This window comes from Oratosquilla oratoria, chromosome 17 (assembly GCF_046742065.1).
Source record: "Oratosquilla oratoria isolate Oo_2021 chromosome 17, ASM4674206v1, whole genome shotgun sequence".
In the NCBI taxonomy this organism is placed as follows: Eukaryota; Metazoa; Arthropoda; class Malacostraca; order Stomatopoda; family Squillidae; genus Oratosquilla; species Oratosquilla oratoria.
The window spans coordinates 44,593,400-44,605,483 of NC_134793.1; the positions used below are offsets into that span (position 1 = coordinate 44,593,400).

The following is a 12,084-nucleotide window of genomic DNA, read 5'->3' on the forward strand; positions in this document are numbered from 1 at the left end:
TATTCCAGTTTAGGTCTTATCAGTGTACATACATACATATACCAAGGCTTTTTCCCCCTTACAAGGGAGGTAGCCAAAAAGGAAAAGGCATAAAATCATTTCCATCCCTGAATACACTCCACACCCCTCCACCCTCCCTCTCATCTTAGCACCTCCTGGATGACGGGTCATCCCTGCACCTTGTCCACTGCCCTGGGGGGACTTTCTCCTCCCACTCAATATCTCTAGGTTGTATGTTTTCCCTCATAAACACCGATTTAAATTGCTTGTTCATAACTTCTGCCATTTCTATTTCCTCTGTGTATTCAACTCGTTGTTGTAGTTTCTCTAATTCTTGTTTGTTTTTCAGTTTGGTGTTTACAAATCTGTAAAATAGTTTTGGTTGATCTTTACATTTTTCTATGACATCTTTTTTATATTTTCTCTTTTCTTCTCTGCACACTTGTACATATTCATTTCTATAACTAGTATATATTTTCCATTTTTCAGGTCTTTTGTCTTTTTTCCATTTTATCCAAACTTTATCCCTTTTGTCTTTTAACTCCCTACGTCTTTTGCTGTACCAACACTTTACATATTCTTTTTCTTGCTTTTGTCTTGGAACATACTTTTCCACTCTTTTATAAATTTTTGTCAAAATATTCCATTTCTCTTCAACTGTTGTTTCTTCCTTGTGTATTCTTTCCCAGTCTGCTTTTTGAAAGAATTCTCTTATTTTATCAAAATTTGTGTTTTCATACATCAATCTTCCCTTCCTATATTGTTTGTTTGTTTTTTTCATGTATTTTTCCTCATTTAGTTCCAGTTCAACCAATATGTGGTCATTTTTACTTATTGGCATTTCAGATTCAATCTTGTCCACTATTTCGGGTTCTGATGTGATTATTAGGTCCAGTCTTGATGGTTCTTCCTCATTTCTATACCTAGTATTCTCTTGTATCCATTGCATCATTGTATGTTCTATAATCATATCAAGTAGTACATTTCCCCATAGGTCGTCTCCACCCTTCACTGTCATCTCTTCCCAGCAGATTTCTTTACAATTAAAGTCATCCATTATAACTATTATTCCTCTATCTTCCATTATCTTATTTAGTGTTATCCTTGTATCTTCTAAAATATTTTTAAGTTCTCTCTCTTCCCACAAAGCCATATTAGGAGGTGCATAATTTACTACAAACTTCCTGCTCTTCCCATCCTTGTCCTCCACTTCCATCATAATCATCTCTACTCTATTCTTTCCATGTATGATATTCCTCACATTTATATCCTTCTTAGTCAGGAACATAACTCCACACCCTTGTTTTACCTCTCTGTTTCTAATCCAATAATTATATGCACCATGTCCTACACTGTTGGGTGGTCGTGGACCTTTCAATTTTGTCTCTACAATTCCCATTATGTCCGATTCTTTTTCCTTCAGGTAATCATTCAGTTCATTCAAGCCTGTTATCAAGCCATCTATATTTGTGTAAGACACTTTTAATTTTCTACTATTTCCATCATGTTTTCTGTTTTTCTCTGCTATGAACCATTTCCTCACTTTCATATTCACTACTCTCTAACAGAATTTCTCTTTTTCTGGCTCTGTTCTTTTTGTTTTCTATTCCTCTCTTTCCTCTTTATTCATTTCTCTTTTTAACCATACCTGCTTATGTTGATCATTGTCTGCTAGTTCTTTCAGTTTATCAACTCTTTGGGTAACAAGCGTTAATTGGTTAAACCTAACCTCTCATGCTTCGTTCATTTTTTTAGTTTCTCCTCTAGATTTACTAGTTGGTGGAGGTTGTCAGCTCCTCTTTCATTAAATTCATAAAAGCAGTTATCTTCTCTTTCCATTGAGCTGCTTTTATCTATATTTCTGCTTTTGACACCTCTGCTTCCCTGTTCTCCCTCGTCTCCCGTTCGTCCCCTTCCTCATTTCCTCAGTAATCCCTCCCTTTCTCCTTTTTCTTCAACTTCCCACTACACCACAAGCTTTCTCCTTCCCCTACTAATACAACAAAGATACTCCCTCGTTGTTGAGATCGATGAAACTTGAATTTTTCCTGGAGTTCCAAACTTTGCTGTCACTTCGACCGATGTGTGTGTATTTACCTAGTTGTATTATACAGGAAGGGGAGCTATGCTCGTGGTGACCCATTTTTGTATCTCGCAAGATCAAGTTTGTTCTTAAATTGTTGTATTGTGTTTGCACACACTATTTCTTCATCCAACTTGTTCCATATATCTATCACTTTGTGTGTGTGTATTTACCTAATTGTATTATAAGGGAAGGGAGCTATGCTCGTGGTGACATCTTTGTATCTCTTAGCATCAAGTTTTTTCTTAAAATCTTAAATAGTGTTTGCGTGTATTTACCTAGTTGTATTTTGTGTGTGTGTGTGTATTTACCTAGTTGTATTTTGCAGGAGAAGAGCTATGCTCGTAGTGACCCGCAGTTGTATCTTTCTGCATCCAGTTCTTTCTTAAAATCATGTATAGTTTTAGCACTCACTGTTTTCTCTTTCAATTCATTCCATGTATCTATTACTCTGTGTGGAAAGCTGTTCTTTTTCAGATCTCTTCTGTAACTGTCCTTCTTAAGTTTCTTCTCGTATCCTCTTGTATTTCTTCCGTCCCATTTAAGTAGGTCATCCCTATCAAGAATTTACATCCCTTTCATAATTCTATAGATGGTTATCAAATCACCTCTTTCTCTTCTTTGTTCTAGAGTTGATAAGTTTAGTTTGTCCAATCTTTGTACGTCAACTTGCTGAGTGTTGGTGCCATCTTTGTCATTGCTTTTTGAATTCTTTCTAGTTTATGTTCTTTTTTTGTACTAGGTGTCCATAGTGACAGTGCATTTTCTAATTTTGGTCTTACCAGTGTAACTAGTATCCTTTTTACCATTTCTTCATCCATGTAGTCAAATGCCTCTTTCATTGATCTTATTAAATTATAAGTTTCTCCAATTATTTTGTTTACATGTTTGTCTGGTGTCATGTCATTTGAGATAATTACTCCTAGGTCTCTTTCTGAGCTTACTTTTGTAACTTCCTTTGTACCAATTTTGTATTGACCCGATATTCTATCTTTGCTTTTTCCAAATTCCATTATACTACATTTCTTAATGTTGAAATTCACTTCATTCTTTACACTCCATTTCCAGACTTTGTCCAGGTCTTCTTGAAAAGATTTGCAATCTTCTTCTGTACTTTCTCTCTTCAATAGTTTCATATCTTCTGCCAAAGAAGTTCATGTAACATGCAATGCCTTCATCCATGTCGTTTATATATACAGCAAACATTATCGGAGCCAATACAGAGCCTTGGAGACTCTTATCATATTTACCCAATTTGAGTTCTATTCTCAAAGTACCACTCTCATTTTTCTACTGTTCAAGAAGTCTTTCATCCATTCCAATAATTTTCCTTGTATTCCACCTATTGTTTCAATGTTTCTTAGTAGCTTTTTGTGTGGTACTTTGTCAAAAGCCTTTTGTAAGTCCAAGAAGGCACAGTCTGCTCAACCATCTCTTTCTTGTATTATTTCTATTAATCTTGAGTAAAAGCATATTAAGTTTGTAGTAAATGATCTTCCACTACTGAATCCAAACTGGTTGGGGTTTAGTATTTTGTTCTCTTCCAAGTGTTTAGTCCATTTATTTTTAATAAGTCTTTCGCATATTTTTGCAATTGTGCTTGTAAGGGATACCAGTCTATAGTTTGTTGGATTTTCTTTATCTCCTCCCTTGTATATTGGCACAATATTTGCATTTTTCCAATCTTGTGGTAATTTTCCTTCTTTCATTGAGAAGTCAATTATCTGTGTATTCTATCTGTGAGTTCATCTATACATTCTTTTAATATCCAGTTCTTTATTCCGTCTGGCCCATATGACTTTCTGATGCCAAGTTTCTTTATTTGGTCCCTTATTTCTTTCTGTGTCACCGTTATTTCTTTCATTTTGGGGGATCCTTCTTTCTGTCCTTCATCCCACATTTGTGAGCTTTCAATCGTAAATATAGACCTAAAGTGTCTGGTCATTACTTCAGTCATTTCTATATCTTCTATGTATTCTTTGTTTCCTTCACACAGTTTCCCTATTTCATGTTTGTCTTTTAGTTTGTCATTTACATATCTGTAAAATAGTTTAGGCTGGTCTTTGCTTTGTCTATTATATCTTTTTCATAGTTTCTTTTTCCCTCTCTGTGGATGTCTACATATTCATTTCTCAGTTTGATGTATGTTGGCCATTTTGTCACTTTTTTGTCTTTTTTCCATATTTTCCAGGCTTTGTCTCTTCTCTTTAGCATTGCTACTTTTTATTATACATACATACATACATATACCAAGGCTTTTTCCCCCTTACAAGGGAGGTAGCCAAAAAGAAAAAGGCATAAAATCACTCCCACCCATTCCATCCCTGAATACACTCCACACCCCTCCACCCTCCCTCTCATCTTAGCACCTCCCGGATGATGGGTCATCCCTGCACCTTGTCCACTGCCCTGGTACATGTTTATCTGTTCCCTCCTTATATATTTCTTTAAAATTGTTCCATTTCTCTTCCATCTTTGTTTAATCATTTGTAATTTTTTCCCAACTAGCATTTTGATTTTTTTTTTCTAAGTTTTACAAAGTCAGGTTCTGTAGTACATTAATCTTTCTTCTCTATGTTTCTCATTTCTTCTCATCACATTTTGTTCCTTGAGCTTGAACTCTATTAGTATGTGGTCACTCTTCCCAATTGGTGTCTTATAATTTATTTCTTCTACAATTTCAGGCTCAGAAGTGAATATTAAGTCTAGTCTCGATGGTTCTTCATTGTGTCTATATCTAGTGTTTTCTTTAACCCACTGAGTCAATGTATATATAATCAATGGTCAGATCCAGTAGGATGTTGCCCCAGAGTTCCTCTCCACCTTTTACTGTCAATTCTTCCCAATTTATTTCCTTTGTGTTAAAGTCACCCATAATTACCATGGTTTCTCCATATTTCAGTGTCTCAGTTAATTCATTCTTTGTGTCTTCCAGTAATTTTGAGTATTCGCTGTCAGACCAAGTCTTGGTGTTTGGGGGCACATATACAACTATGAACTTTCTGCATTTCATACTGCTATTTTTTACTTTAATTGTGATCAATTCCACATTTTCCTTACCTTCTGCTGCCTTTATTACATTTAGGCCCTTTCTAGTCAATAACATGACTCCTCACCCCTGTTTGTCCATTCTATTTTTCAACCAAAGGTTGTATAAACTTTGTCCCACCATACTTGATTGCATAGGACATTTCAGTTTTGTCTCCACAATTCCCATTATGTCTGGTTTCTCTATTGACAAATAGTAGTTTAATTCATTTATTCCAGAAATCATACCACCAATGTTTGTATATGCCACTTTTAATTTCTTTCTTTCTTTTCTTTTTTGGTTTATGTTTCCATTTTTCTGATGTACCATTTTCTCAGTCTCCAAAAAAAACAATTTTTTTTTCAGTCTCCGTTTTTTTCTCATTTTTTTTCCTTAGCTTCACTTCTCAGTGCCCTATCTTTCTCTATTTCCTCTTCATTCATTTCCTTTTTTATCCACACATTTTGTATTTTTCACTATTTGCTAGTTTTGCTGCTTTTGGTAGTATTTTTTCTGCTACCATTTGAATTCTTAGATTTTCATTGGCCTGTAGTTTTTTTCTTTTGAATATGTACCCCTATGAACGTCATTGATTTCCTTTTTCAAATTCTGTCCCTTGTCCTGAACCACTTTTAGTATCTCTTTTGCAATTTCTTTCTCTTCTTTTTTTCTTTGGTATTTGTGTCCATTGTGTTTTTCATTGTATGTTTTTTATATTTATAAACTTGCTAGTTTCCATGGCTTATTTAATTTATTCACCATGCTTTGTGATCTGAATTTTACTTTTGCTGATCTTGTACTTCCTTGTATATATCTAGCCTAATTACCACTGTTGTTTATTCATGTATGTCTTCCTCGATGACCATTATTATTTAAATTATTTATTTAGCTTTTCTTTTCTTTTATTTCTCATTCTTTACTTACTGGTAAATATTCCCCTTGCCATCATTCTGCTACATTTTTTGTTTATCTACCACTTCTCTTTATCACCATATCTTTATTTTTAAGTACTTTAATTTACCTTTACCTTTACTTGTGGCAGGAAAAGGTGGAGTGAAGGTGGAGGAAGAATGTAGACTGAGAGAAGCAAGTAAATGCCTTGATGGATTAAAAAGTGTAATGAGGAATAATCATTTGGGAATGGAGGCTAAGAGGAGACTGTATGAAGGAGTGATTGTGCCAACAGCACTGTATGGGGCAGAAACATGGAACATAAGAGAGGAAGAGAGAAGGAGTTTGAATGTGTTTGAGATGAGGTGTCTGAGAAGTATGATGGGGGTTACTAGGCTAGAGTGAGAAATGAGGAGGTGAGGAGGAGAACAGGGGTCGAAAGGGAGTTGGGAGATTGGGTTGATGAAAGAGTATTAGGATGGTTTGAACACATGGAAAGAATGAGTGAAGAAAGACTAGTAAAAGAGGTATGGAAGGCAGATGTGGAGGGAGTGAACATAAGGGGATGTCCTAGGATGAGATGGATGGATGGGGTGAAGGGAGCTTTGGGGAAGAGGGGAATGTCTGTTGAGGAAGGACGGGAGAGGACAGAAGACGGGTGAATGGAGAATGGTTGTATATGGATGATGTTGTGATGCATGGGGGGGTGAGGTAGTTTGTGTGAGCAAAATTTGACACAGCCCAAAGGGATTTCTCTCCATCTTCTCCTTTTATGCATGGTGGGATGGAGAGGGGGGGGTCGCCGATTTAATGAAGCGGCCATGCTATGGATGTGCTGTGTCTTGCGACACTGCTTCTGACCCAGGGCAGTGGACAAGGTGCAGGGATGACCCGTCATCCAGGAGGTGCTAAGATAAGAGGGAGGGTGGAGGGGAGTGGAGTGTATTTAGGGATGGAATGGGTGGGAATGATTTTATGCCTTTTTCTTTTTGGCTACCTCACTTGAAAGGAGAAAAAAGCCTTGGTATATGCATGTATGTACCTTTACTTTCTCCTTTTTATTGTTCTATAACTTTTTTTTTTTTTTACTACCCCTTTAGTACTTCTTTGATTTTGTTAATATTTTCTTCATTTTCTCTAGTTTTCTCATTGCTTTGCTTCATGCTATCCTCAAACTAAATTTTCTCTTCTTTGAATTTGTTATATTCATCCTATAACTCCTCCAATTCTGAATTATATGATTCCTTTTTTAATGTCATTTCACTTAATTTACTTATGATTTATACAGGGGGAGAGGTCTTTCATTATTTGTATGTACATATCTATCTATGGAGTGGAAAATAGAATATTCAATTAAGGATTTCATGTCAAATACCCAGGAATATGTAAATACCTGTATGTGAAGATAGGTGATCCTTTTGTATTATCTGGCATAAAAGGGGCTCTTGCTTCTTTATCCCGAACAACAGCTGTAATCACTAACTCTCCTTCCAGCTGACCTTCATGTCGAGAGGAAGGTTTTTTCTTCTTCCGTGGAACCCAACCTCGATTAACCAGTATGGTGACACTACAAAGGAAAAGAAAAGATTTTCATCAACAAGGTCCAATCAAACAACGTAAATTAATGATAAGTCAAATGTGGGGGACCAATTATGGGTACCTACAAGGGGTCTTGCAAGACAAGTATCAAAATAATTTTCTTGATACCCATCTTCAAACTCAATCAACATCCTCACCTCCATTTGATTATGTAGCCTCGAGGGGCTGACACTGGGTCTCCAGAACAGATCCAAATTTCTCTATTAATTTCAGCTATATTTTCCTCACCTTCCCATATAAGGAGAGCTGACAACTGGTGACAACTCCTTTCCTCCTACTACTATAATATACATACATATACCAAAGGGTTTTTTCCACCTTATAAACCTTATAAGGGAGGTAGCCAAAAAGCAAAGGCATAAAAACCACTCCCACCCATTCCATCCTTAACACACTCCACACCCCTCCACCCTCTTCCCTCCCTCTTATCTTGGCACCTCCTGGATGATGGGTCATCCCTGGATCTTGTCCACTGCCCTGGATCAGAAGCAGTGTCACAAGACACAGCACATCCACAGCAAGGCCACTTCATTAAATTGGCAACCCCCCCTCCATCCCCTCATGCAGAAAAGGAGAAGATGGGGAGAAATCCCTTTGGGCTGCATCAAATTTTCTCACACATACTCCCTCACCCCCAATCCCCGACCCATTCCATCTCATGGATCACAACATCATCCATATACAATCATTCTCCATTCACCCATGCCTTCTGTCCTCTCCCATCCTTCCTCAACAGACATTCCCCTCTTCCCCAAAGCCCCTTTTACCCCATCCATCCATCTCATCCTAGGTCACCCCCTCATGTTCACTCCTCCCACATCTGCCTTCCACACCTCTTTTACTAGTCTTTCTTCACTCATCCTTTCCATGTGTCCAAACCATCCCAATACTCTTTCATTCATCCTATCTCCCAAGTCCCTTTCCACCCCTGTTCTCCTCCTCACCTCCTCATTTATCACTCGATCCAACCTAGTAACCCCCATCATACTTCTCAGACACCTCATCTCAAACACATTCAAACTCCTTCTCTCTCCCTCTTTTATGTTCCATGTTTCTGCCCCATACAGTGCTGTTGGCACAATCACTCCTTCATACAATCTCATCTTAGCATTCATTCCCAAATGTCTATTTCTCATTACACTTTTAAATCCACCAAGGCATTTACTCACTTCTCTCAATCTCCATTCTACCTCCACCTCCACTCCTTCCTTTCCTGGTACATTCGCACCCAAGTATCTAAAACTATCCACTTCCTCCAGTCTCTCTCCCTTAATACTCCTAGTTTGCTGCCACTTTCACCCCTTGTAATCTCATCACCTTACTTTTACCCACATTTATCTTCAACTTCCTTCTTTCACACTTTCCCAAACTCATTCACTAACTTCCTCAATCCCTCCTCTAATCCTGCTACAAGCGCAGTGTTGTCCACAAACAACAGCTGGCTTATCTCCCACTTTTCTCCATTTTCCTTAACCATCTCCAATCCCTGACCCACCACTATAATATGGTGACATAAAAAATCCCACACTTAAACAAAACAAACAACAGTTCAACATTTCTTATCAAAAAGTTCTATGGGTGAGCCTATGGTTCTCCAATTAGTGAAAGCTGAGGCAACAATTATATTATCAAGCTTAGTTTAGGGACCAATGACAGGTATCTACAAGTGGTGGTCCTGCAAAATGGACAGCAAAGCTACCCATTCTCAAAACTTGTCAACTCCCTCATCTCTATCATGATCAGCTCTGTTTCTTATATTTTCCACATATGGAAAGTTGACAACTCACTACTACTCTCTTCTCCCTACAATTTTCAGCCAATGACATGTAAACAGTCCTACACTGATACAATGCATACAACAGTCCAAAGTTTCTTCTCAGAGAGATCTATGTGAGGTTCCAAAGACTGTTGCCAGCCACTGTGGAGCTGTGAAATTTCCACATAATGAAACTTGATGCAATGATTGACGGGAGCCTAATTTATAAGTTGAACTTTACTGTAAATTTAAAAAATCAAAAGCTGAAGAAAGTACATACATACATACACATACCAAGGCTTTTTCCCCCTTACAAGGGAGGTAGCCAAAAAGAAAAAGACATAATAAAGCATTCCCACCCATTCCATCCCTAAATACACTCCACTTCCCTCCACCCTCCCTCTTATCTTGGCACCTGGATGACAGGTCATCCCTGCACCTTGTCCAGTGCCTTGGGTCAGAGGCAGTGTCACAAGACACAGCACATCCACAGCAAGGCAGTTTCATTAAATCGGCGACCCCCCTCTCCATCCCCCCATGCAGAAAAGGAGAGGACAGGGAGAAATCCCTTCAGGCTGCGTCAAATTTTTCTCACACATACTACCCCACTCCCCTATCCCCCCACCCATTCCACCTCATGGATCACAGCATCATCCATATACAACCCTTCTCCATTCACTCGTCTTCTGTCCTCTCCCATCCTTTCTCAACAGACATTCCCCTCTTCCCCAAAGCTCCCTTCACCCCATCCATCCATCTCATCCTAGGACGCCCCCTCATGTTCACTCCCTCCACATCTGCCTTCCATACCTCTTTTACTAGTCTTTCTTCACTCATTCTTTCCATGTGTCCAAACCATCCTAACACTCTTTGATCAACCCCATCTCCCAACTCCCTTTCAACCCCTGTTCTCCTCCTCACCTCCTCATTTCTCACTCTATCCATCCTAGTAACCCCCATTATACTTCTCAGACACCTCATCTCAAACACATTCAAACTCCTTCTCTCTTCCTCTCTTATGTTCCATGTTTCTGCCCCATAGAGTGCTGTTGGCACAATCACTCCTTCATACAGTCTCCTCTTAGCATCCATTCCCAAATGTCTATTCCTCATTACACTTTTTAATCCACCAAGGCATTTACTCTCTTCTCTCAATCTACATTCTACCTCCACCTCCACTCCACCCTTTCCTGCCACATTTGCACCCAAGTATCTAAAACTATCCACTTCCTCCAGTCTCTCTCCCTTAATGCTCACTTCCAGTCTGCTGCCACTTTCACCCCTTGTACATCTCATCACCTTACTTTTATCCACATTTATCTTCAACTTTCTTCTTCCACACACTCTCCCAAACTCTGTCACCAACTTCCTCAATCCCTCCTCTGATCCTGCTACAAGTGCAGTGTCGTCCGCGTAATTATCAGTAACGATCTCAAATCATCCAAGCAGTGTTTTTCAGCCTCTGAGAAAGCAAATAGGATTCTAGGACTGATCGCGCGATATTTTGACTTCAAAAGTCCATCACCCATTAACGAGCTATATAAATTGTTAGTTCATCCACATTTGGAATATGCTGTTTCCGTATGGTCACTGAATCTCATTAAAGATATTGACAGACTGAAAAAAGTACAACGGTGAGCCACAAAACTGATTCCAAATATAAAAAATAAATCATATGAAAATCGACCACAACAAATGAATCTGTTTTCCCTAAAAAAGCGTAGACTCAGAGGTGACTTGATTCATACATACATACATATACCAAGGCTTTTTCCCCCTTACTAGGGGGGTAGCCAAAAAGGAAAAGGCATAAAATCATTCCCACCCATTCCATCCCTGAATACACTCCACACCCCTCCACCTTCCCTCTCATCTTAGCACCTCCTGGATGATGGGTCATCCCTGCACCTTGTCCACTGCCCTGGGTCAGAAGCAGTGTTGCAAGACACAGCACATCCACAGCAAGGCCACTTCATTAAATCAGCGATCCCCTCTCTCCGTCCCCCCATGCATAAAGGAGAAGATGGGGAGAAATCCCTTCGGGCTGCGTCAAAAATTGCTCACACATACTACCTCACCCACCATCCATTTCACCTCATGCATCACAACATCATCCATATACAACCATTCTCCATTCACCCCTGTCTTCTGTCCTCTCCCGTCCTTCCTCAACAGACATTCCCCTCTTCCCCAAGGCCCCCTTCACCCCATCCATCCACCTCATCCTAGGACATCCCTTCATGTTCACTCCCACCACATCTGCCTTCCATACCTCTTTTACTAGTCTTTCTTAACTCATTCAGGTCTTTAAAATTCTAAAGGGAATTGACAACATCAAAAGTGACAAAATTTTTACACTGAATGAGAATCTGACAAGAAACAATGGTCTCAAACTGTCCGGAAATAGATTCAATTTGGAAGTGGGTAGAAACAACTTTGCCATGTAATTAATGAATGGAATGAACTTCCTGCAGAGGCAGTGCAATGTAGTTCAGTTCAAAGCTTTAAGAATCATTTAGATAAACACCTAAGCAAGATGCTGTAATGATTATAATTTATTTTATATTATTTGTTTTTGTTTTGTTATTATTTGTCTGTTTGATTCTCATTAATCATTAGTTATATGTCAATTTATTATTATTTACTATTTATCTGTTTGTTTATTATTTAACTATACCTATGCATTTATTTATGTATCTTATTTGTTATTTACATTATTATTGTTTT

The 12,084-nt window shown here is 38.5% G+C and overlaps 1 protein-coding gene across 1 annotated transcript in view; it reads right to left on the reverse strand.

Annotated features, from left to right (window-relative positions):
- Surf1 (surfeit locus protein 1) overlaps nucleotides 1-12,084 on the reverse strand; it is a 48,917-nt gene that overhangs the window by 8,430 nt on the left and 28,403 nt on the right. The window contains exon 6 of the mRNA XM_076200996.1: nucleotides 7,396-7,569. Within this exon, the coding sequence (XP_076057111.1) occupies nucleotides 7,396-7,569 (174 nt within the window). The remainder of the gene's footprint in view (nucleotides 1-7,395; nucleotides 7,570-12,084) is intronic.